The sequence below is a fragment of the Rhamphochromis longiceps genome, linkage group LG3 (assembly GCF_057381845.1).
Source record: "Rhamphochromis longiceps isolate RC_006_pf linkage group LG3, R_longiceps_female_GT1.1, whole genome shotgun sequence".
Classification (NCBI taxonomy): Eukaryota; Metazoa; Chordata; class Actinopteri; order Cichliformes; family Cichlidae; genus Rhamphochromis; species Rhamphochromis longiceps.
In genome coordinates this window covers 71,485,286-71,512,142 of record NC_140559.1, presented here as the reverse complement: position 1 = coordinate 71,512,142, position 26,857 = coordinate 71,485,286, and the positions used below count along the sequence as shown (strand labels likewise).

Here is a 26,857-nt window from a genome sequence, read left to right as displayed (position 1 = left end):
GTCAGGTGTGGATAAAAGCATACCTGAGGCAAGCTTCCCGGCAGTGCACTAGTCTTTGCCTTGGTGGCACCAGCCATTTTAGCCAACCTGGTTTTCCATTTTAGGATGAAACCTCTTCTCACCCACACTCTGCTATTCATCTCTGTTTTTATGTTGCGGCTTTTGAGCCGGGTCGTAACACTGAAGATTACAAAGATCAACATTAAGACCAGTCTGTGCATTCAAAGCAGTGACAGAAAAGAGTGTGGGGCATTAACCCCCACTCACTGAAATGGCATCCAAGATGCCTTCATAACTTTAAGGAAAGGAAAGAAAAAAGGCAATAAAATGCAACAGCCTTTAAATTTGGTTTTATTTGTAGAGTAAATGTAATAGCGTACATGTTAAATAAACATTTAATTCCCACGAAACATACTAATGATATGGCAGACATCGAAACAGGTAAAAGAAACAATCATATTTATTCATTTTCATTAATTTAAAATACCCTTTACAAAGTATATATATAGAAACATAATCCAACATATGTGGAAAAAAAACAAAAAAAACTGACACCCTGCTTTAAACGCACATATATAAAAGTTACTCTTTTAATAATTTCTACTTTGTTGTCCTGATGACGCAGTCGTTCACCTGCATGTGGTGCAATCCAATTAGGCTGTCAGTAGTACTTCAGGTCTCCCAGCCCTTTGCCAGACAGGAGGAGACACCAACCCCCAGGTAACTCAAACAAAGATGTATTAATATAACATAAAACAGAGCTTTGACCTTGCAAGGTTAATATGTGTGCACACCATATAAACATTGGAAGGTGTGATGGAAAAATGAATACATTTAATAAAGAAACGATATTGAACAATAAATGGAATATTTTAAAGTAGTGACTGTAAATTAAACTAAAGTGAATCAACGGGTGGTGAGGTGTGGAGCTTACCATGTGTGGCATGCCATCACACATGGCAACTGTCATGACCAACTCAGCGTGGAAACCTGAGATGAACCTAAAAAGTAGAAAACTCAGGGTTTTTTTTAATAATTCTACTTTTTGTTGGCAGTCGCTGTCCTGATGACGCAGTCGTTCACCTGTGGGGGAGAAAACAAAACAAAATTGTCAAAAATGTTAAAGTTACAGTGAAACTTCAAATCCTTGTACAATTCAGTGGTATTTATACTGTAAACTTAATCCCTATGCTGTAAACTGACATGTAACTCTAGGAATCACTCATTTCAGCCACCTTTGCCACCATTTTCCACATTAATTAGAAGAAGAAATGAAATAAATGAATCGATTAGCTCAAAGAAATTCCACTGCAGACGAGTGTTTTGGTGGTTAAACTGCAAAGCAAGCCACGCACATGGTGCAGGCCACTTCTGTGGGCTCTCAGGGATTTATGTGACTAGTCGACTAATTGTCACTAGTCTGTATCAGACTTACCAGTCGTTCAATCTAATTGTTAACATTTTAATTGATGCCCAATGCTGGTACATTGTGTTCTAAATGTTAGGCAGCGATCTACCACCAGATGGTGCACTGTTGTTGAGAAACACCATAAATCTATTAATCTACCCTGATCTTCTTGTTAACACTGAGATCGCAGATACACGCAGAGGAAATTAGTTTCCTGAGAGGTGGAAAACCTCTCCTTTAGGAGAGCAGTTAAGTCAATGGGGGAGGGGCTCAGAGTAGAGTCACTACTCCTTCACATCAAAAGGTGACAGCCACCTTGGCCAGGAGGCTGTTCCAGCTGGGCACGTCCTACCAGTAGGAGGCCCCAGCATCCTTGGTCATGCTAGCCAGTTTACATCTATCAGCTGTGGTCAGGAGTAGTCCTTCCTGCTGCCCCCACAACCTGACTAGAAAACGGCTGTATAATGTATTACCTGAATCATTCTCGCCACACTTAGACGTACTTTTAGATTCTCAAATGATTGTCATATTTTAATAGAACATCTTTTGTAGTAATGCATTTTCATTTGTATTTAACAGAATGTGATGAATGGTTTAAGATACCTCTGCGTCTAGTTTGACAGTTTCTATTAATCAGTTCTGAAAATCAACTCAATATCTGAATGTTCCTTAGTTTTACATTAGTTGGTTAGTCTAATTATTTCCCCCTCGATTAGTCGACTAGTAAATAAGACGCCAGGAACATCCCTACTCTTCAGACAAAATGTGAGTATGAATTACACACCAAGGTATTAAAATGGATATGGAGTATGGCTTTGGTTTACCATAAACAGCTGATGTAAGGACATCATTAATGTACTCTGTCCAATGAACACTGGAAACAAGACTGCACTGACCTTGCTGGCAAACCTCAATGAGTTCAGAGTTTCCCCAAAGCTGTCGGGCTCCGGAGCAATGTTAACAAACATCAAGCTGCAAATAAAGACATCCAAAATTAGTGCCAAAGAATAAACAGTCACAATCTGAAGTGATGAGATCAAACGCTGTTAAATATTTTTTGGGGATAAATTCCTTCAGTTTTATGTGTCGTCATTATAAAGATTTGTGATGTCAACAAACTCACGTTTTGCCGTTTCCCCCCCAAACATCCCTGAAGGAGGTACGTGAGCTTCGAGTTCCTGTAAGCTACGTAAGTCTCCTGGAACACAAAGGCCAAAAAAATCATTAATACTGTAAATGTAAAGAAAGCAGGTGTGACATCTAAGACTACAGAAACTGCAGCTGCAGACCTTTTTGGCCAGAGCGGCGATAACGACGCCCAGGTTGGACAGTGAGCTGTTGATGGCGGTCATCTCTTTGAAACGGTCACCCTGAGACTGGCTCTTCACCATTCGCTCACTGCCAGCCAAGTCCACCAGGCACAGAGTGGCTACACACACAGAGAAAACCAACTCTTATAGGAAGCAGTGATCCGTTTTTCCTTCCATTAAAGGTAGTTTTAATACTTTACAAAACACTTCTTTTAGCGCTCAGGGGCTCAAACATTAACGTTGAGTCATCAGAGCAGATTTTGCACTGGTTACAGTAACAATAACTAACCAGACTAAATATTATAGATCCAAAAAGAAGAAACCACATTCCTGATGCTGGTACTTCCAGTGTGATACATTTGCACTTGACATCCCTGCCGGCATTAACTCCCTCAATATCCAGCTGGAAGACTGAGTGGGAGCGAGACGAGCGGTCATTCTGGGCTGTCTGGGCAGTGGAGCGATTCTGATTGGCCAAAGCAATCAGACGGAGAACCTGAGAGGACGAGGGAACGTTTTAAAACATAGAGCATCGATAAAGTTTGATGTATTTTCAAAGTTTGGTAACAATTTGTCAGCAGATTTGAAATTAATTTGTTCTGAGCTACAGATGTCTGTCTGCTGTACCTGATCCTCATTGGAGACCCGCTCATAGGTGAGATTAGTGATTGTCAATTCGTTGCTGGCTGTCTTGCGGATCTCATGCTCAGGTCTCTTGCTGGACTTGCCGGTGAACACAAGGTCCCTCAGGGTCTCATTGTAAATTTCGACGAAGCTCGCTGTGAACGTGAACTGTGAAGTGAGTGGGGGTTAATGCCCCACACTCTTTTCTGTCACTGCTTTGAATGCACAGACTGGTCTTAATGTTGATCTTTGTAATCTTCAGTGTTACGACCCGGCTCAAAAGCCGCAACATAAAAACAGAGATGAATAGCAGAGTGTGGGTGAGAAGAGGTTTCATCCTTGAAGGAAAAAATGTCCATCCCGGTTTTCCCTCCAAGGCACGAGCGATAAGCAGAGTTCTGTCCTTTCCTTCTAAGATTCCTAATTATTTAAAGTAACACTCAGGTATGCCATTCAGCGTGTTAGTACGAGCTCGGGAGCAGCTTGGGAGAACAAGAAAACAGAGACTGCTTTAGGTTGCCTTCCCAATCGACTCAAAGGTTTATTTGATACACAGCAGTTTATATAGAGGAAAAAAGGTTCGTGTGTCAGCTTTCCCAGTTCAAACCGGTACAGACTAAATAAGGAAACGTCTTCCTGCCTTCTGAGCAAAGTATCCCTTGTGTAGTTTATCAGTTCAGCTATAATTTATGATCATCCCAGCAAAATACACTCCTAGACATAAAATACAGAGTTCTTTCATTAGTGAATTCTGAAACAAACCACCTAGCCTTTAACGAGCCTTTTCCAGGAGATAAAGAAAAAGGGAGGATGGGAGTAAGGAAGTGGTCTCATCTCTGTGGTGTTTTCGACCTTGGGGTACCAGCTTGTGAGTCCTACACATTAATTCTTGGGTCACAGAGAAAGAGAAAAACAACTAGTAGATGGGCCATATTGAGTAACAGTTTTCCTGTATAAAACAATATCCTGTAAATGCTACTATGGTATCAAAATATCATAACAGTTCTCCCCTTTTATCATGAAATGATAACATAGTATAAAGACAGAATGTAATAACATAATATAAAGACAAATCATAAATGTGAGACAAATCATAAATGTAACTAGTCCTTTGAGGAAGCTTAATATCAAAATTTTAAAAAGAAGAAAAGAAAGAGAAGAAAACGTCATTCTTTTCTTAGACAATCGAGTAATTTACAATCTAATGCTCAATACATACATCAGGATCATCATTGATGACATCTGACACATAATCTGGGTCAATTTGTGCCAATTGCAAATACATTGAAGTAGCTGTACTAGTAGCTATACGGGTTATCATTGAACGTACACAGGGTACCACACAACAGACAATAATCATCAAAAACATGCTGCAACGGTTACAAAGGCTACAATTAGTTCCTTCCATCTTCCAAACGTGTCCTGTAGCCACTTATGTAGCCACTGACCGTGACCTGTATTGGCAATTAGTTCTATCTGCAATGCTTCAAGTCTATTCATAGCTTGTGTGAATGAACCGTTAGGAGCGGTATTATTGGGAATGAAAGTACAGCATACATCAACGGTTACTAGACCACAGGTACCGGTCCAATTAACAGGTAGAGCTAATCTAAGAGTATTATTGCACATCCAATAAGCATGTGGGATTGCTCTAGTTAGGCGTGTGACCATGTGTGATTTAACTAACTCCCCCCAGTCAGTGTCATTTAATACACCGTCTGTGGGAACAATGATCGAGTCTCTGCTCGAACTTGAACTGTGTGTGTGTTCCTCCAGATATGATAAAACTTCAGCCATAGAGACAGCTAGCCATGTCTCATTACAGCGTGCACCTGGGGAGTCAGAGAAGAATGTATAGTTATCCTTTGTATAATCTATGTGTGTGTCTGGGCCAGTTAACTTTAGTCTGCGCAGACATATCATACTAGTATTAAAATGGAGAGGGATCTGTCCTAAGGGCAGTGAGGGCTTTAACCTATTCTCAGGGCGTTTCATTGGGGCGCAGGTCCCTGCGGTGTCATTAGATAACTTCAATAATTCGCCTAATGGAGTCTCAGGGTTAGTTGGTGTGTGTGTGTGTGTCTAAGTAGGCAGTCGAGAGGGCTCAGAGTCAACTGTAAAGTGTCTTTAAAGAGAGCATTATCTCCGCCGATTTTCTCTAGTCCCTCAGTGAGGGGGAAACCGGATATGGGGTATCCTACTATTACCTGTTCTGGATTAGCCTTTGAACAGACATAACAGTTACTGTTTCCTAAATCACGAGCGGCTGTTCTGGCATTTTCATACCAGGCGTTAGCTCCTGTTCTAGAGGGTGCATAAAATGGTTTATTAGTGGCGTCTATGTTGTCATTTACTGATTTTAGGGAACGTGAGGAGTGCATTAAGTAGGTGTCTTGCAAAATGGAGCATGAGGTATAGTCAGCAAAATATGACCTGCAGAAATGTGAACATGGTTGCAGTTTACAATACAAAATAGCAAAGAGAAATCCTAAGGTTAATGCGATAGATATGATAAATAACCTAAATATATAAGAAAGTATATAAGAAAAACAGTTCTTCAGTTGTCTCCTGGCCTGGTCCCAGGTTCGAGAGACACAGAATAAGCGTCGTATGATGACAATGGGCATTTCATTTTCTCCATTATCAGGATGGAATGAGTCTAGCTTTATCAGGTTAGACATCATGTGGTACTTCCGGCTTTCTGTTCCTGCTGGATGTTTGAGTACCTTGTTGTTGTTCTTTCAGGCGTTGTGTGTTAATCAGTGATTGTGTGTGTGTGTACATTGGATCCGGGCGCTGGCTCGCCGGAGATGTCATCTACCCGTGTGTGTTTATTTGCTCTAGTTCCGGGCGCTGGCTCGCCGGAGATGTCGTCTGCTTGATCCGACGCCTGAGATGGTCCGATTGGGCTGGTCTTAACCCTGCTGGCATGAATCCACTGAGGTTGTCCGTCCGTAAGGATGCTGGTTCTTCGTCACTGCCAGTACAGTCTGGGGCTGGAACACGCGCGGCCTCCCAGAGTGTCCTTGGTTTTAGCAATTTCTCCAACATGCATCTCCTTGTCTCCACTGGTGGAACTGTGGAGGGGAAAGGCTGAGAGAGACAAACTTTCTGATAGTTATTATTCAGTTTTTCTACCAGGTTGTGAACATCAGTGGACAATGCAATATACATCACCTTCTACTAGCGGTGCCCCTCTGGAAGCTGACCATGGTGTTGGGAATAGTCTTATTTCAAATGGAGATAATTTGGTTACTGCAGATGGAGTCATTCTAATCTCACAGAGGACTTGAGGAAGTAATTTGACCCCGGTCATTAAAGTTTTAGCACACTTTTGAATTACTTCTGATGTGAATGAAGATCCTCTATCACTGTTAATCTGGTGAGGTATTCCGAATCTGGGTATTATTTCATTGCTCAACTTTTGACAGACTACTTCTGCAGTTTCTTTTGAGGTTGGATAAGCTTCTACTCATTTACTAAATTGATCCACTATTACCAGTAAGTACTTGATGCTTCCTTGTGCTGGCATATGTGTGAAATCAATTTGTAATGTATGAAATGGAAAATCTGGTTGTGGTAAATGCTGATGTTTTGCTTTTGAGCTACCTACATTAGTTCGCGCACATGTTAGACAGGTTGCTAATATGCTTTTTACTGCATGCAATGTTTTCTCAATTACAAATCTTGATTTTATTGCCCCTATTACCCCTCTTTGTCCGACATGACTCACACCGTGAAAATGTCGGACAAGGACTGGCAGCAGGGAATATGGGAGGGCAATCAAACCCTTAAGATTTTGTATAAGCCATCTCTGTCATCTAAGGTACAGTCATTATTCTCCCAATAGGTGTAATCAGATGCAGAGGCTTGCTCTTGTATGAATTTTAAATCAACATTTGTGTCTAAATAGTCTGGGAGTGTAACAAGTGGCAGCTGTAGGGGCACAGATAATACTTCCTGCGGAGGTGGGAGCTGTGATGCAGCTGCAGCCTTGGCTGTCACGTCTGCTAGAGCATTACCTGTTGCTTCGTCTGTGTCAGCTGTACTGTGTCCTTTCGTTTTTACAACTGCAACGGCCGATGGCAGCTGTATAGCCTGAAAAAGTCTTTGAACAAAATCAGAATTTAGCAATTTATTTTCCATCAGCAGATCTAAATCCTCTCTGTCTCCACAATGTGCCAAAGTCATGCACAACGCCAAATGCATAGCGGCTGTCTGTGTAAATCGTCACATGCTTATCCAAATGGAGCTCACAGGCGCGTATTAAAGCCATGAGCTCTGCTTTTTGTGCTGAGTGAAATGGTAATGAGTGAGCCTCTAGTATGATGTCAGGCAATGTCACCACTGAATAGCCACAAAGAAATGAGTTGTCTCTTGGCCTTGAACAGGACCCGTCCACATAAACCGTGGCTGAGTCTGGGATAGGTGTTTGCTCTAAATCTGGACGTGGTGCTGTGGATTCCTGTATACGTGTCATGCAGTCATGATCGTCAAGCCTGTCTGAGCCATCCTGTCGGTCAGAAGAACACAGCATAGGATCAATAAATGTGCTGGCGAATCAGGTGTGCTGCTCGCTTTTATGGTGAGGTTTGCATATGTTGTGTAGTTATGTTTGCTAGAATGGTCGTGACCTGGTGATTGGTGTATAGAATAGTGTCATGTGAGAGTGTGAGCTTCTCGCAGTCCCTTATCATGATAGAGCAAGCTGCTACTGCCCTCAGGCAGGCCGGCATTCCTGAACAATTCAGGCAGCACCTTTGAGTGGCGGAGGTCAGCACTCCCTTTAATGCATTGAAAGAGGCAGTCATTTCTGTGGATCACAGTATTCGAGGAGGCTTCTCTTTTTTACAACAGTCACGCAGAATGTGGTCATGAAAAGAACAGTCTGGTATCCACTGTCTGCAATAGTTCACCATGCCTAAGAAGGACGACATTTCCTTCTGTGTAGTGGGACGAGGGACGGAGGTCACAGCTTTGACCCTGTCTGCAGTCATGGAACGTTTTCCGTGAGACAGTGTGAATCCCAAATGTTGAACAGAAGTCTGACAGTACTGCATTTTCTTTGCTGATGCTTTGTGGCCAGTCTGTTGGAGGTGCTGGAGAAGCATGTGTGTAGCAGTTTGACATAGTTTTTCACTTTCAGCACAGAGGAGGAGGTCATCCACATGTGGATCAGGGTGCAGCCCTGGAGGAGTGAAGCACCATTGAGAAAGCAGCAGAGCTGTCTATCATGCCTTGGGGCAAACGAGTCCAAGTGTACTGCTTATTTCTATGTGTGATGCAATGCATATCAATATGCTGTGAACATCTGAAACGAGAGGTGGCAGAGGAATGTTGACTGCATTAATTTGCCTTAAGTCTTGTATGAAACGCCATACGACAGGTTTGTTAGGCTTTGGCACAGGATTGACAGGAGTGTGGGCTTTATTGCTCCTGTAGTCAATAAATCTCCTATCATGACATCTAGGGCTGCGGCTTTTTCGGCAGAAATGGGATGTTGCTTGACATATACTGGCTTGTTGTGTTTTAATAGGTGTACGTGATAAAGTGTACAGTCAATAAATCCTATATCATTCTCACTTTTTGACCACAATGTCATATTCTGGTATTCAGCTGGCAACATAAGTGCAGAAACAGTACAGTGGATAGGGTAGGTTAGATCTATGTGACGACATGGTGTAGTTATATCATAACCTATGTCTGAGTTATGTGACAAAATCACTGTTTGACCTTCACTTGTGTGAGCAGTTATCATGTTGTTGAACAGTGTGAGAGAAACAAAAGTGTGGCTCCCAGTCATGGGATTACCTGGTAGTGGCGTCTGTACACGTTTTTTTTGGCACAGTGTGTGACATAGAGTACCGGACAAAAAGGATGTTGAGTTCATTCTCTGCTGAGGGTCCAGCTGACACAGAGGATGTTCCTTCTCCATCATGTCGGTACATAGGGCAGAGAAAACATAAGCTGTTATCAGTGTCAGCAAACATTTCACCCTTTGTGTTAAATTAAATACACAAATTCATTTTTGCTTTGGGTGTCTGCGGCTGCTGGAAAACTGAGCTAAATTTGCACCTCTAGCTTGTCCAACAGTGCATAAAGCGTTTTATGAATACTAGGATAGATTCATCAGGCTTCTGTTTACACATAGTTACTGCATTTAAGTCAATTTTGTCTCTGGACATTGTTAGCAGGAATTTCTTTAGATTCTTAAAGAAATTGGTGATTTTGTCATTATTTACCCACAAAAACTCTGCAGTTGTGGATGCTTTATCATGCTTTGGGTCTGTTTGTTTACTACCGCGAGTGTTGGCGTGAGGACCTTTGTCATTCCGGCTTTGTTTTTCCTTTTTTCCTTTTAGATAAGTCTTTATTAAAGTTCGGGTAACAGGTATTTCTTTAGCTACCTCTAAACCTCTAGCTACGATATCGTGGCGTTTCATGTGGGTGTCTATTGTGGACACTGCCTGATGCAAAAGTTTTTCTTCATAGTCGTCTAAATTGTTTTTCATAAGTTCCTCACATTCTTCTTTCAAAAGTTTTTCTCTCTTTCTATGTTCTGCTAATTCTTCCTCGCGGCGTATATATTGTTTTTCCTGATCTTGTTCAATTAGGTGGCTGAGACCCGTTGCATGTGATTCAGGTTTTTTGTCACTGTCTTTTAAGCTGGTTGGATCAAAGCGCTGACGTTGTTTGCATGCGGCTGCGGCAGCAACTATTAATTCGGTCTCATCTTCGTAAGGCGGCGGGGCTGTAGGCTGAATGGCTGAGCATGCAAGACTAGCTTTTCCCGCAGTAGATTTATTTTCTTTGCTAGAGCCTGCACTAGTTTTATTTGATGTTAAAGCATCTACACCTGGTTCCGGTCCCTTTTTCCATAGTGGTAACATTTGATGCATCACGTCGCGGCATTCTGTCATATATTTTCTACAGGACTTTTTAAGCAGACTACTTTTCTTATCACAAATGATATTCAACATTTCTACTGACCTGTTTTCTGGCGATAATCGTTCGGGATAAGGCTCCGGAAATAAATTAGAATGCATTGAACTTCTTAAGTTGTAAACAAAGTCAGTCACATAAGCACTCCCGCATGTTCTGGATACGTGATCATGGACGTCTTCACCGATTCGCGGACGTAGGTTACACGTAACCGGAAATGGGAGTTATACTGAGCCGTTATTTGAGACTTTATTTTGTATTTTATTAATTTTTTGGTTTTACAGGTACTTTAGATTTTTTATCGGACCTGTCTGTGGTCTTTGAATAATTCTGACCCATGTTCAGTGATTTCCAGAGGGGTTTACACGCTTGAAGGATTTATGTTAGTATTTTCGCTGCGGCACAGCTGAGGTCACTTTAAATTTATTGCTAGCAATTTTTGTTTGTGTGAGCAACTCTCACTTAGCGAGCAACTTCTCGCTTAACGAGCAACTTCTCGTAAAACAACAGGCAACTTCCTGTGTCTTTCTGCTTTTAATTTACTGCTTTTAACCCTTGTATGGTAATCGGGTCTGTGAGACCCGTTTTCAGTTTTCTTTCGTTTTTTTTTTTTTTTTTTTTTTAACAAAATTAAATTTAATTATTTACTAGCTTTCTCTGAGTGAGCAACTTCTCACTTTTTAACGTGCGTTTCAAGACAACAGGCAACTTCCTGTGTCACTTTTTAGTGAGCAACTTCTCACTTAACGAGAAATATTCAAGACAACAGGCAACTTCCTGTGTCACTTTTTCTGAGTGAGCAACTTCTCACTTTTTAACGTACGTTTAATTAAACAATTAATTATTATTATTATTTTTTTTTTTTAAACAAAATTAAAATATTCAAGACAACAGGCAACTTCCTGTGTCCACCAACACCACACAAGGGTTAATTTACTTTATTCGGGGACTGAGGAAGTCGTCAGTGTATCTCTCTGGATCACTAAGTGAAACTTCGTCAGCATATCCCGTTTTTTTATGGATCGATCACTGAGAGAGGTATAATAGGTCTTTATATAAATATGAAAGACGCATATTTACCTTCTGTCAGTCATCCCACTTCTGACACCAAATTGAAGGAAAAAATGTCCATCCCGGTTTTCCCTCCAAGGCACGAGCGATAAGCAGAGTTCTGTCCTTTCCTTCTAAGATTCCTAATTATTTAAAGTAACACTCAGGTATGCCATTCAGCGTGTTAGTACGAGCTCGGGAGCAGCTTGGGAGAACAAGAAAACAGAGACTGCTTTAGGTTGCCTTCCCAATCGACTCAAAGGTTTATTTGATACACAGCAGTTTATATAGAGGAAAAAAGGTTTGTGTGTCAGCTTTCCCAGTTCAAACCGGTACAGACTAAATAAGGAAACGTCTTCCTGCCTTCTGAGCAAAGTATCCCTTGTGTAGTTTATCAGTTCAGCTATAATTTATGATCATCCCAGCAAAATACACTCCTAGACATAAAATACAGAGTTCTTTCATTAGTGAATTCTGAAACAAACCACCTGGCCTTTAACGAGCCTTTTCCAGGAGATAAAGAAAAAGGGAGGATGGGAGTAAGGAAGTGGTCTCATCTCTGTGGTGTTTTCGACCTTGGGGTACCAGCTTGTGAGTCCTACACATTAATTCTTGGGTCACAGAGAAAGAGAAAAACAACTAGTAGATGGGCCATATTGAGTAACAGTTTTCCTGTATAAAACAATATCCTGTAAATGCTACTATGGTATCAAAATATCATAACAATCCTAAAATGGAAAACCAGGTTGTGGCCAATTAGCACCAGCTGAAAACACTGAGACGATTAGAAGCTGCAGAGGGACGTAACATTCAGTATTGATATTTGTAAATGTAAACTATGAGGATTTATTTATTTTTAATTCTTTTCTTTTTTTTTTCTTTTTTTCCCCTCTTTTTTTCTTTTTCCAAATAAATGTCCCGATTGAGTAATGAAACTAACCCAAAGGAGAATTCTAAAAATATTAGACAGGCCATTCAATATGCTTTATCGTGGACAACTCGTGGCTAAAAACCCACACACACACACACACACACACACACACAAACCTCTAATCAAACATGAAAACGGATAATCCAGCTGAAGCTTCAGACAGCCGTCAGACAGTGAAACACTGCCATCTGCTGGACTCGAATAACAAAGACGCTGCTTTGACGGGTGAGGGAGTTTCAACAAGTCTGCAACGACTCAAGCATCAAACTACAGAACTATTCTAGCGGACATGGTGCTCTAATGACTGCTTCATTAACGCAGCTCAGAAAGGATCAAACATATCAATAAATTATAAAACACAAAACGTCTCTTATTGCCCAGGGCTCAGGAAGTGAGTGTGTTCCTTATAGCCTATTAAACCTTAGCAGGTTATTTTGATGTGTTACAGATGAAACAGCTATCCAGTAACATTCAGCTACAAAAACGCTTTTTTATAATTACTTTTTTACAGCTTCGCACTTTTACACAAGTTTTATCATCAGTGTCACAATGGCTGCTGCTAAAATTGAGTACAAGATATTTGTTGGCCTGATTAAAAGGTCTTGATGCGTGCTCAATCATCAGGGAAGTAAATCTCCAAAAGTTGATTCTGTTCTTCTGGACGTAGCGTTTTCAGTCAGAGAAACCAGCCGACTGAAGGAACAATGGGCTGGGAGGTCAGTTCCTTAATCATGATTATGCAAATTCTCATGACCATTGATCAACAACCACTGATCAATGGTCTTGAGTACCATTCACAGAGAGTTGGAGGACGGCTGCAATCACAGCATTGTAAGATGGTGACAGATGTACCCTTAGGCCCCCTCCTTGATTCAGAGAGGGTCTTTCCCTTTTCACGTAAATGGCCTCCTTGACTCCGCCCTCAAACCAGCGTTCATTGCAGTTATTGTTGACAATCACATTGTGTCGTGTAACCATCCAGCTCACATATTCAATGTAAATGATTTGTTGAACTGAAGACATGATGAATGTTCCTGCATTAAACCACATCCAGCCTAGTGTTCTCACTCTCCCTAAATGGATCTGTTACATTAGTGATATATGGGAGTTGTGTTTCAGTCTTTTCCACATGAGGACATTTACATTTAGTTTTTGCTTTACTGATGAGTGGCTGGTTAACCTGCAGTGGTTGAAGCATGTGTCGGTCATCTGGAAGAGTAGGTGTAGAAGACGTCTTTAATGAATGTAATGCTCTGAAGGTGTCAGTGATTACTGTGAATTCATTATAAAAGTGGATTTCAGTGAATAAAGTGAATAAAGACAGGCCCTCATGGTGACGCTCAGGTGTCCATAAAGTGTAACAGGAGAGCTTTGTCATACTTTCAGAGATTTTACATGAGCCAGTCTTTCAAAAATTACATAAATAAATAATTCATTCATTCATCCACAGGGAACACAATGCTCATATCTGAAAGTAAACTCTGATATATATCCCCGACTAGAGTTACTACTAAATAAAGGATCGCCCCAAAATGACTAAATATATAAAGACACTCTCCAGAAGAAGTTAAAGGGATTTTATTTATTGTACAAGCAATATCTTCATAAGAATTACAAATTCTGCAGACATATTACCTTCTTACTGAACCTGAACAACTCACACACAGACGTGTCTGCTGCTTATCTTTGTTCAAACATGATGTTTTATCTTCTCTTCAAAACACATTACTCATCTTTCTGGCATCGTGTTACATGAAAACACCTGCATTCTACCTGTGTCATTGTACCACAAAGACAATGATTGCAACACTGTGCTTGCAAAATAGAAGAAATAAGACGACCAGCAAATACATAAAAGATGGTAAAAGTGATTCCATCTTTGTGTCTCCTCCCATTGTTTCCCCAGTCTGTCTAGTTCCCATATTCCCAGGACACCGCTGGACAACAAGTGGGTATTCCAAGACTGAGAGACGGCCAGAGTTGGCAAAAGATCAGACATTCTCCACTTAAGTAGAAGTAAAAATACTATTGTTCCAGTGAAAGTTAAAGTACTGATTCAACTTCATTACTCAGCTAAAGCAAAAAAGTACAGGCTCAAAGCGCTTACAGAGAAAAGCAGACAACAGAATACAACAGAATGCTGATGGCGGCAGTAACACACACTTGGAGGAGAGGCTCCAGCCGTCCATTCCAGCCCTATCCCTAACATTAACTCTAACCATAACTTTAACCTTAACCCTATCAGGTCTTGTTTTACAAAGCGATTCATGATTAGAACAAAAAACACATTTACACATACCGATGATTTGTCACATAGCATCGTTACCTGTTGGGATGAGAACGTGTTGTTTCCAGAGCACCACAAATTGGGGTGTCTGTAGCTCAGGTAGAGCAGGAAACCTACTAATCAGAAAGTTGCTGGTTCAATCCCCGCCTGCTCCAGCCTGCATGCCAAATATCCTTGGGCAAGACGCTAACCCCAAGTTGCTCTCCGATGCATCCATCGGGAGGATGAATGCGTATTAATGTTAGATAGAAAGCACTTACAGAGAAAAAGCATAGAAAAAAGTGAGTGCATGAATGAGGCAAGTTGTAGAGAGTAGAAAGGTTTTATACAAGAACCAGTTCATTTACCGTTATATTTTAGTTTCATTTTCAGTTCTGTACTTTTTACATGTAATATTGATTCATTAGATTGACTACATGCATTAGACCTAACTTGCTGACAGCAAATTTAAACAACCGTAATAATTTATTTTCAGCGTCTGAAATATTTATTTAGTTTGTTTTTTGTTTTCTTTTTGGCTCCTGATATTAGTCAACTACTATTTGTCAATGTTGAACTAATAATGAATCTAAGAAAAGCTATTTGTCACGGTTGGCCAGCGTCAACCGTGGGGATGTGAGGAAGGAGGAGCCAGGCACGGAGCTCTGAATGCAAGCAGTGCGTTTATTTACAGTGAATGGAAAATAACAATAAATCCGCAGTGCGTTCCCGACTCCCGTGAAATGTCCTCTTCCCAGTGCTAGTGTTCCTTGTCTCCGCTCCTCAGTGTCTGAGCACCCCGTGCTCGCTGCCCTCTCGTCTCCACGCTTCTCCTGGGGAGATAACAAACAGGCAGCCGTAAGACACATACAATGCGGCAGACTATCCGTACTGACTGGCCGAGAGACTAACGTGAAGTCACGCAATGATCCAGCGTCAGAGAGAGCGCCACCGCATTCTTAAGTAGCTCCTCCGACAAGGCTTGATCAGCTGTGTGATGGTCTTCAAGTGTGGCCAACCACCTGGCAGGGCCACACCCACCAGGCCTGAAGGTGCCTGTAAACAGGTGCTCTCAGAAACTCCGGCATCCACACACACACACAGATATACCTGCAAGCAGGGAGAACGAGGGACAGCACACCAAAAACACACATGTCCATAACTGCTGGGTCGTTTAGACTCCTGAGCTGTGCACGAGGGGTCGAACACCCACTGGAAGGCCGGGCACTGGTTTTTAACCGTAATATAACTGATGTGCTCAGGTAACCTGTAGCGCCATGAAACCACTGTCACACCAGGGCGCATAAGAAATGATGCTTTAAGAGACTGATGGGATCGGGCAGCAGGGAAAACATCCACAAAATGCTACTTTCAGTTTGACTCCCTAAGACTACCTAAACTAAGTAGAGTCATTACATGCTTGTTAAAAGCAAACTCTCATATAGTTTTTAATGTGCTTCTTTCATTACAATGACTAGATAAAGAATGTGGCCCTGTCTCTATTTAACACTGGCTACCCCAAAATGTTTCCAAACCTACAACCGTAACGTTCACTGAGAGATTTTTAGATACGGTTATTGAAGCTGTGGGGTTAATTTTTTAAGTAACATGAGAGAGAGGCAGCAGCATACACACAGAGCATCAGTGATAGAAAGCTAGGCTAACATAGGGTAGCTACCTGTTCAAGGAGAAACATGTATAGGCCCATCTCAAGTGCCAGTGAACATCTAAATGATTCAGGGAAGACTTTGGAGAAAGTGCTGTGGGGAGATGAAACCAAATTCCAATTATGTGGCTTTAACTGACCTTTTGAAATAGGAGTGTGATGCAAAAAATAGCATCCCCGCAGTCAAGCAGAGAGATGGAAACATTATGATGTGGGCTACAGGACGACTTAGTCGGGGTTCCAAGCAGTCAGGAAATGTGACATCGTCAGACTGCAGGCCACGGATTGGCTTGTCAGTCGCGGCACTCAATGAGTCATGAGACGGTGTCTTTCACTAAAATCAAAACTGCAGTTTTTTAAAAACCCTGCAACAAGGCAAATAGCTGCACAACACCGTGGTTTCCAAGTGTGACAAAAAGCCACAGATACATCATTCACACATTCACACACTGGTGATGGCAGCTACATTGTAGCCACAGCTGCCCTGGGGCGCACTGACAGAACATTGCAGAACCTTCAGCACCTCGTATGAAAAATATTTGACTGTGTGCATGCTTTTAGCACTGTTTGGATTTGAGAAAATCTAAAATAAATCGAAATTTGCTTTTAGAAGTTGTTTTATAAAGTTCAGTGGTATATTATGCATACAATAGGACATCTATTTAGATTTACATCTTCCACAGAAAAAACTGCACATTACTGAAACTTAGTATACTGGACTTTGTTGTTGTCCCACACAGGTTCAATTTCGAGTGGTAGATGGCTCAGTGCTCAGTCAACCAAGATTTTATGATAGTGGGCACAATGAGATAGATAAGCTGCTTGTAAACAGTACTTTTATGCTCTCTTTTTCCATTTGGATAAGAAAGAAAGAACCAGGAAACAAAGGCAAACAAATAATCTGTGCCTTTATCCCAGATTCACATTATAGGAACAGCTGCTCAATGACCACTGTAGTCTTTGCTTACAGCACTTTTATCTAGATCTATGCAAAGTGATCCACTACACCTACTTTTACAGTTAAATCATTTTATGAGCACTGATGCCATTTTAATCTGAGTTTCTACTCAAATACAATCAGTAAAGAAAAACACAGTCTGTGACGTTTGTTTTGAAGGAAAAGGTATTCCCTGCAAATGTTTATCTGTGTGAGACTATTCAGAAAACAGTCATTTTGTTTTATAGGTGAGACACTTGGCCTCTTTTTTCCTTGTTCTACGTTTGTCTTTTGTCCGATTACTCTGGAACACAAGATGGAAAACTGATATTCTCATGTTAAAAATATAGAAAAAGGATTTTATCACCCATAAATGTTAACTTCTCATGCCTCTAAGCACAAGCAGAAGTGCCCTCTGCAGTTTGTGTGTGGAAGTGCAAAAGCTTACAGCACCTGGTATTCCCAGGCGGTCTCCCATCCAAGTACTGACCAGGCCCGACCCTGCTTAGGTCACGATATCGGGCAAGCAGAGCTGAAGAGGAGGATGCAGGAGGCCTGTGTGTGTTCAGCAGCCTGCTGCATTGGAGTTTGCCTGGTAACAGATGACTCAAACAGCCCACACACCCGCTGGACGTGACCGCAAACATGCCCCCCTACACCTTTTACATAGCCCGGCTGCTCGAGTTCTTTTGCTGGTTTTTCCCGCGACCCCCCACCTTCTTCAAATCCAACAAAAGTGGTATCAAACGTTTATGCTACGTTTGTGCTGTAAAAATTTTTGTTTGTGCTGCTATCATTTTAAAGATATTCAAGAAAATTTCTAGAGGTCCCCAGAGGTCAACCAGCCCCCCCACATTAATTAAATCAAACAAAACTGGTGTCAATCAACTGTGCTACGCTTGTGCTGGTTTGTGCTGCTAAAATTCTCGTTTCTGCTGCTTCTGTTTTAAAGATATTAACGAAAATGTAAAGGTCAAAAGGTCTCTTCAGTATCCTTCCTGATGGCAGCAAACTGAAGACGCTGTTGAAGAGATGAGTGGAGTCACCTGTAATGAAGAGGACCTTTCGAATGAGGCAGGCACAGTAGATCTCCTGGGGAGGGAGGCAAGAGAGGACCCTGCAATCCTCTCCACTGCTCTCACTACCCGTTGTCATATTTTTCCTGCAGGACCCAGTGCAGGAGTCATACCACACAGTGATGCAGTTGGTGAGGATACTTTCAATGGTGCTCTTTAGAAGGTGCTCATAGTGGGGGTTGAATCTCTTGTCAGCAGAGTGAAGAGAATTGTTATGTGCATTATTATTCAGCCCCCTTTGGTCTGAGTGCAGTCAGTTGCCCATAGACATTGCCTGATGAGTGCTAATGACTAAATAGAGTGCACCTGTGTGTAATGTAATGTCAGTACAAATACAGCTGCTCTGTGACGGCCTCAGAGGTTGTCTCAGAGAATACTGGGAGCAGCAACACCATGAAGTCCAAAGAAACACTCTGATGGACGTGTGGACAGCAATGCTGCCTTGAACAGTACCGATGTTTCAGGGCTGGGTGACGTTGTTGGGTGGGACATCTACATCCTGACATATCAAGGTTACTTTACTTTTAGGTCAATTTGCTTTACAGAAAAATAATAGCATTTGTCATCAAGATATTTATATGACTGCACTTGCTCAGGTTTGTCCGGATTTCAAACTGTTCTAAAAGTCTTTTGATTCAAATCTGGGGCTGTGTTATTGAAAGAAGCAGAGAAATCGATGAACTGAAGTCCTTTACTCTCTACATGTTTGACAATCAGGTGAAGTAGAATCAAAAGCACGTCCTCCACTCCTCTATTGGGCTTATGTGCAATCTGCATTGAATCAAGCTGAAGTTCAGTGTCTTCCATAATCACATTTCTGATGATTTTTTCAAAGACTGAGGTGAGGGCAGCAGGCCTGAAGTCGTTTAGAACTTTTGGACGACTAGATTTAGGACCAGGAACCACAACAGCTTCTTTCCAAAGAGAGGGCATGAACGATTTATTCAGAATAACCTAAAATATGGGACTGAGTTGTCTGTGACGGTTCTCAGTCATCCAGGTCATTGTAGACTAAGGAGCTTGCAAAGAAAAGCGTCTGGACTTCTTTGAGTTGCTTGAAGACGTTTCACCTCTCATCTGAGAAGCTTCTTCAGTTCTAAGGGTCAGTTGGTGGGGAGTCCCAGATTTAAACCCAGTGGGAGTTTCCCCCCAAAGAGGGACAAAGGACCCCCTGATGATCCTCTACGTAATCACATGAGCCAAGGTGTGAAAGCGGGTGGGGGTCCTAATCAGCCAGGGTTTCGGGTGAGCTCATTGTGAAACCTGGCCCCACCCTATCATGTGATTTCCTGAGGTCAGATGGCCCAGGATGTGAGTGGGCGTTAAGGTGTCTGGGGAGGGAACTCAAAACTGGATTATAGATTATTTATATTATATATTGATATTATTTATCTGAATATTTATTTATCATAACTCTGTTTCTACACTCACTTTATATGAGTGCTTGTTGTTTCTTGTATATTTGCTGCTATGACAACTCAGTTTCCCTCCTGGATTAATAAAGTTTCTCTGATTCTGAAATACAGTGAGCCATTATATTTGTAGTTTCTAACTAACAATATAAAGGCTCTGCAACCGATAGTGCCACAGCACGTCCCACTGGCAGCTGAAGGAGCTTTTATACAAAGGACTTTGTAATTGAAGCTTTATTTATACAGGTCGGCTCATTGAGACTCAATGTCTCATTTACAAGAGAGACCTGTTCCAGACACACATATTAAAATTACAACAATAAGAGAAAAGTTTGTGTAATGTACTCAGTCACATTAAAAACGAGAACAAGTTCCCAGAGATGGTTTCACAAAAACATGTGTACGTCTTTTGAAGTCTGCAAGTGAAATCAACGGAGAGCCTTAAATCCTTCGGTTATGTTTTCCATGAAGACGGAGCAGAAAAGGAGAACGCCTTCTTCCCAAGCTCTGCATGAACTGATGGAACAGTGGATGTAATGATGTCCTGAGACTGCAGGCTGTGACTAAACTGTTTGCCTAACATGTACTCTGATGAATAGGAGGCAGTAACCCAGAAACAGATTGATAGATAAAATGATACTAATGGACCATCCTGTGTAAGACCAATGAGGACCAGTTAACCAGAGAACACAGAGTATAGTGGTGTTCTTCTGTTGTAGAGAAAGATTAAAAATATAAGACACTGGCTCAGCTATGATATTTGCAGCCAAGTGCAAGAAGGAAGGAGAACGATTGTGAGGACGAGTTTCTGGTGTTGGGGCTATTCAAAGCCTTACAAACCTCTTCTACTGTGACAGGTGTGAAGGAAAAGGTATCAGTAAGCAGGAACTACGAGCAGAGTTGTGTGCAAGAGGTTTACCATCAGATACTGTGCTGAACAAAGAACAAGAAGCAACAAAGTGTTTGTTAAAGCAACATTTCAGTTTTGTCTGACACAGGAGTGGAGTCGATATTTAAGTGAGGAGGAAGCTCTGAGGAGTCACAGCTGGCAGAGACACTTTATAGTTTGCCAAAACCTCCTACGGTCGTTTGGACTGTCAGTCGTTAAAGTAAAAAATAGTTACATCTTGATGATGGAGGCAGTAATCCGATTACACAGCTAATGAAAACGTAGCCAATCAGCATCAGAGCCAGACTTCCTGCCCAGGCCTGGTTTCTCTCATGTAGGAGATCGGCCGGTACTGAACCAAACCAGGCCTGTCCCGACCTTTCACCCTGACCTGGCAAAAAGGGGCGTGTCTGTCCACAAAGTAGACACAACTCTCCTGTAAATGTTCCCAAACTGACATTGTCAGCCTGTTTAATACGACCCCAGTTCAAACTGATGCGGGCTCGGAGCGTGAGATTTTAGTGTTTCTCACAGCACCAACTATGCAGTGATCACTCAGGTCGTTGGCAAAAACTGCAGATGTGGAAAACTTACGCAGCATATTAGTTAAAAAGGTCAATAAGAGCAGATTTATCTGGGTGTTTAGGATCAAGGCATGTGAGGCTTTAAATAATTTGAGTCAGTTTTAAAAACAAGCAGCGTGCCTTAAAATCATCAGACACAGAAGAAAGCCAGTCCCAATGAAAATCATCCATCTGAAAGACGTTTTTATCCAGTAAAGATTTGGAAAGTCTCAGAAACAACAATGATACCAGCACCGCTTGAACAGGCCCAGATTCCAATCATATCCATGTTAGGAAGCACACGACGTGATGCACGTGTAACCCAGACAGTTTTTAACATCTGCTGGTGTTTCACATTCAGCCAGAGGCCCAGGGTTAGGTTGGATACCAGACAATAATAAAAGCATCGTTATTAGACTCTAGAGCTCGTTTATAGCTGACACCACATGTAGAGTTTAAGTTCACACAGAGACGATGACATTTTTCTAAAACCAGCAAACAATAAACAAGAAATGTAACAAGAGTTTCAGAAGAAGCTGTTTTACAGAGAAATGATTCCCTGAAGACAAAATTATTATTATCATCTTTATTTCTCCAGGTGAAAATTTAATTGAGATTAAAAATGTTGTTTTCAAGAGAGACCTGGCATCATGGCAGCAAGAGTCAGAAATACATCATAATTCAAACAAATACAAAATGGGAAAAACATCCTACATAAACTTCATAAAGTTTCATTAACAGACTTTGAACAATGGACTTCAAACTTCCCCCCAAAACAACAGAAACACATTTGAAGATAATGAATGACATTTATCCCTCTAAAGAAGGACTTAGACTACGATTTAATATGAATGAGAACATGTTCATAAATGGATGCAACCAAAGATTTCATCAATCCCTGATTTAGAGACAACAGAACATTTGGTTTGATTTCACAAGATAAGAATGACGACTGAGTTGGAAGATTGTTTTATGTTTAGTCAAATCTTTCATACATAAAGTCGGATTACAAAATCATCCCCTAAGTTTGTTGTTTTATTCAAGGAATTGAAATTATAGAGAAAATCTGTGAAATGACTTAAAGAAAACAAACCACAAAAACTCCAAGATGCTCTAAACCCCCTGGTTTAGGTCGGCAACCTTTCTGATGATGAGTGCATCTAACATTTCCTCAGAAGTCAATGTGCCATATGATTGCATTAGCAATAAATTACACACTATATAGAACCACTTCATAGGATTATATTTGTGCGCAGATGTTTGCAGCTATCAGCGAATATTTATCAGCTATTTTGAAACAAAGAAAGACTTTTTATCCATAACAGCAAATGAACTGTACAACAGAAAATACAAATGCTATTTATGGTCTCCTCACAACAATGATAAGAAAAATAAACTGGGCCAATATGTCATGTTTCTTAATACAGAGACACACATGTTAATGTGATCTCTGGTCTCCTCTGAGTGGGAGTTATTATAACTGACTGTAAAAAGTCAGCACAAGGAAAATAAACTGCACCTAAACTTGGTTTATGTCTGACCCAGACAGACTGCAGGTCATAACTTCTTACCTGAAGTTCAGTTCACCTGACACTCGGACCGGCGGCCGCCTCGGGTCTCTGCTCCTCCTGCCTCCCCTTTCCCTCATCCACCTGCTGCCTCTGTGGAAGCTCCGCCATAGCCACCACCAAACAACTGACTTATTTTTACACATCGACCAGCATCCGGCCAATCCGCCATCTTTCATTGTTTATACCGTTACAAAAAAATAAAAAAACATCATTGGCCCATTAAAAACGAAAAATCACCATCAGTATGCCCGATGGCCAGTCCAGCTATGGTCGTGCCATCAGTTAACCCTTCACGTGGCAGCTGTGACACGCGTGCCCAGGGTTGCCGACCCCTGCTCTAAAGCATCTGATTTGGATTCCTGAGATCAAATATATTTTCCTTTGTGTTTGTTTTCTTCACATTTGTGGCTTTAATGTAGTGTTACATCCTGTTTGTTTGCTTCCATCTGTATACATGTCCAGATTCACTGTTATGTTTCTATTCTTACATTGCTGTGTGATCACTGTTCCCTCTGCTGACTGATGTGACCTTTTGTATCTCACACTGATACTTGTCATATTTGTATCTGCGCCTAAAAGATAAAAAGTTTTCCATGCTAAAACACAGCTCCACCTCCTGCAGTTCTCCCTCTGAACCACTAGATGTCTCTGTTATCTAAATGAAGACGTGCAGCACAGCAACCACAGCAGCGCTCAGATCACACGTGTCCTGTTATTATGTATAAAAGCATGAAACAGGTGAGACAGGTGGGATCAATATTAATGTTGTGGAAATATATGAAAAAGCAACAGAAGAGTGAAAACATTTCCTGTTTCTAGAAAGATCTTTCAGCTCACAGCTGCTCACAGACTGTATTTACAAGTGACATACTGCAACTCTACAGTACATCTACAGTATATATCAAATATATTCTGTATTCAAATCTATTGAGTGATGTTTGAAAGTCTTTCCAGGTGAGTTTGATCCAGGAGGGTCTGAAGCCAGAGTCAGACAGAGACTGTGCAGAGACTGTAGAAGGACAGAGCAGCAGCAGAGCAGTCCAGATACACTGATGATCCTCTGTCAGATCCAGAGGGACACACAGGGATGATGCTGGACTCTACATTGTGTCTGACAGTGGAGCTGTTCTCAGAGCAGTTCACTCTGCAGCACTGACAGTCATCTGCACTTCTTCTCATTCCTCTGTCAGTCACTGCTGGATGAAGCTCTCCTCTCCACCTCCCAGTAACATGGCCCAGTCAGAGCGTCTCTACACACAAGCTGCTGCTGCTTCAACCTCTCTGGATCATCAGGACACAGCTCCTCCTCTCTCAGCACACACACCGTCCTGTTTACCATCATCGCCTCCACCTGCAGAGAGAAGAAGGAAGAGCAGAGGAGATAAACGAGTGTTTCCAGAGACTCTTCATCAGCTGTCAGTCAGTGATGCAGCACATCCAGTATAAAGAGCAGCAGGGACTTCAGTGCTGGGACTGTACTAGGACTCATTGTTGCTTCACTTTTTCTAATCTTAGGATTTTTATTGAAGTTGATGAAAATGTTTTTCCCTCCTAGTTTGAGTTTGGACTTTCATTCATTAGAAGAACCTTGGTGTGTCCACTCTGAGCTCTGTAGGAACCCCAACAACAAGCCCAACAATCCAGATGGACGGTTCCAGCTGTTAACTGGAGGAATTCCATCCAAACATCTGCTCTCACTAAATTCTTCCTCACCTACAGACTGTGTTCTTCACTGCTTTAAACTTGGAAATGAATGCAGTCATTGGTCTGCGTGCTGCTTTGTTCAGAGAGCTGATTGGCTGTTGACAGTGTTTGATCAGAGCGTGTCAGCCGTTACCATGGTGACCATAAAGGTCAGAAACAGGAAGTGTTTGTGTCCAATCCTGAAGCCTGTCACCATTCTCCTCTCACAGCTTCACTGAGAAGCTGCAGCTTTACAGGAAACACTGGATCTTTGTTTCATACTGACTGTGTTTAGTACAGTACTGCTGACAGCACCACCCACTCACTCCATCACTCTACTGACCCCAGAGTCTCCAGTCTGTAGTCTGGACTCTGCTGAAGATCAGACAGCTGCTTCACATCTGGATCCTTCAGGTTGTTTCCGTACAGGTGCAGCTGTCTCAGATGGGAGGGGTTGGACTTCAGCGCTGCTGCCAGATAATCACAGCTGATCTTTGACAAACCACAGCTCATCAATCTGTATAAAGAATGAAAGATGTAAGTTTATTAGACAAAGTGTGAGCTTGAAATCATTCAGTGTTTCATCATCTGTTCAGAGCTGAAGAAGGTTCAGAATGTAGAAGTTTAGAAAATGGAAACTCCAAACAGCTGAAGCCAACAGGAAGCAGCTTCAAACAGGAAACTGTGCAGAGTTTCAGACTATATGTCCTGATGCAGCCAGTTGGATTTTGGAGATTTGAATCTCTGTTCTGTGACTAAGTCCTTGAATCATTTCTTCCAGTTGGTCCAACAAGACAGACTAAGTGTTGGACATGTGTTGTGGCTCCATTAGGGGAGCTCCTAAATGTGATGTGATGGCCCCTCTGGGTCTGTCAGGTCACAGCACTGAAGAGAGCTCAAACTGGGCACACAGTTGTTCCAGTCTGGACCAAAGACTCTATACTGGGACTGAGGGACTGCTTTGACTGCACCCACTGGGACTTTTTAAAGGCTCATGTTCTCACTGAGATCATCGATTTCTACTTACATTTCTTTCTGGGAAAAATGGGGATTACTTTGGAAACAGGAAGTATTTTCCCAATAAGCAGCCCTGGATTAGTAAATCACTCCAACATGTTCTCAGGCAGAAGAAGCTGTCTTGTTATGAGGGAGAGAAGAAAAAGATTGAGGCACAGAAACTTGTTGAAAGAGAGATAAAGCAGCTAAAATCAGGTGTAAAAGTAAAGCAGAGGATGAGCTGAATAAAGGACACTCAAGGCTGGCTTGGAAAGGAATGAAGTCCATGGTGGGGATGCAGAACAAGGAGCAAAGATGAATGTGATGCTGAATCAGCAGAAGACTTGGACTCATTTGATTCCAGCTTTGATATCATTGATTTCAATGAAGAGCTTTGTGATTGTAGCAAAGGGCTGGTAGCTCTGAGAGTCCCACTGATGAGGTGTTTGTGTGGAAATCTCTTAGTGGGACCAAAGAGAGAAAAAGCCCTGGTCCTGATGCTGTGGGAGGGAAATGATTGAAGTGTGCTGTGAGGAACTGACTGGGAGATTTTCACACATTTTCCAGTCCTCCTTGGAACAACAGGAAGTTCCCAGCATATGGAAACAAAGGTTAAGTGTCCTATGGCACTCAGTGATGATGGTGCTGTGGCCCCACCACCTCCACCTCTTTGTAAAGGAACTAACTGTAATCTGAAGCTTCAAATGGAACTAAGACTTCCTCCACTAGGTGGCAGTGTCTGATGAGAAAGTGTTAGTGGAGCTGGCCTGGAGTCAGAAACAGGAAGATGCAGGATTTGGGCTGAAATGGGGAAAAGTGGTTCGCACTAGTGCCTTAAAGCAAGAAGGTTGTAGGTTGAAGCTTGTTGGCCTTTCTGTGGAGGTTGGATGTTCTCCCACAGTCCAATGAAATGCTGCTTAGGTTCATTGGTGCTTCTAAATTGGCTGTAGGTGTGGATGTGAGAGAGTGCTTCTCTGTCTCTCTCTGTTGGCCCTGTGATGGACTGCTCACCTGTGCAGGTGGACCACGCCTCTTGCCCTATGACAGCTAGGGCACAGGCTGCAGCCCTGTGAGCCTAAGCTGAATAAACAGTTAGCAAAAATGATCCATAGATGGCCTGAAATCCCCCAGTTAGCAGTTTGGTAGATAGCTATGACATGCTAATCCCATCCAGCAGCTGTATTCTACCTGTAAGCTGATCCCTGCTGAGCCAAAGCACTTTTTCATATACAAATTACAACCTTTAATAGAAACCTATTGGTCAGCATCTTATTAGCCTGCTGTTAGCTTCATTCCACAGAAAACTGAGAGAAACTAACAGAGTTGATAAAGAATAAAGAGAAATGTGCTGATTTAAAGCCTTTGAAGTGCTTCAGATGATCTCTGTCCACTTCTGTCCACTCATTCATTCATGTAAGCTTTCTAATGCAGCTTTGATCTTCACAGTCTGCTTCATGAAACTCATTCTAACCCTGAATGTCAGAGTGTTCCTCCTTCTCTTTCCCATCATTCATGCTGGCAGTGGAGGAGATT

The 26,857-nt window shown here is 41.8% G+C and overlaps 1 protein-coding gene and 3 long non-coding RNA genes across 4 annotated transcripts in view; 1 reads left to right on the top strand and 3 right to left on the bottom strand.

Annotated features, from left to right (window-relative positions):
- The window catches only part of LOC146676653 (uncharacterized), a 448,379-nt gene that overhangs the window by 266,162 nt on the left and 155,360 nt on the right, over window positions 1–26,857 (top strand). The gene's annotated exons all lie outside the window — the stretch shown is intronic.
- LOC146676661 (carboxy-terminal kinesin 2-like) lies at window positions 1,039–4,627 on the bottom strand. Its single transcript, XM_085400848.1, has 5 exons — window positions 4,562–4,627; window positions 3,346–3,510; window positions 3,076–3,214; window positions 2,572–2,837; window positions 1,039–1,083 (listed from the first exon to the last, which is right to left on the bottom strand). Exons 1-5 carry the CDS (start codon window positions 4,625–4,627, stop codon window positions 1,039–1,041), a joined length of 681 nt encoding a protein of 226 aa, XP_085256974.1.
- On the bottom strand, window positions 4,669–10,982 carry LOC146676660 (uncharacterized). Its single transcript, XR_014910572.1, has 2 exons — window positions 10,333–10,982; window positions 4,669–6,435 (listed from the first exon to the last, which is right to left on the bottom strand). It is a non-coding gene; the product is annotated as an uncharacterized LOC146676660 (long non-coding RNA).
- LOC146676658 (uncharacterized) overlaps window positions 22,927–26,857 on the bottom strand; it is a 55,183-nt gene continuing 51,252 nt past the window's right edge. The window contains exons 2-3 of the long non-coding RNA XR_014910574.1: window positions 24,672–24,845; window positions 22,927–23,996 (exon numbers count right to left, since the gene is read on the bottom strand). This is a non-coding gene — a long non-coding RNA (uncharacterized LOC146676658). The remainder of the gene's footprint in view (window positions 23,997–24,671; window positions 24,846–26,857) is intronic.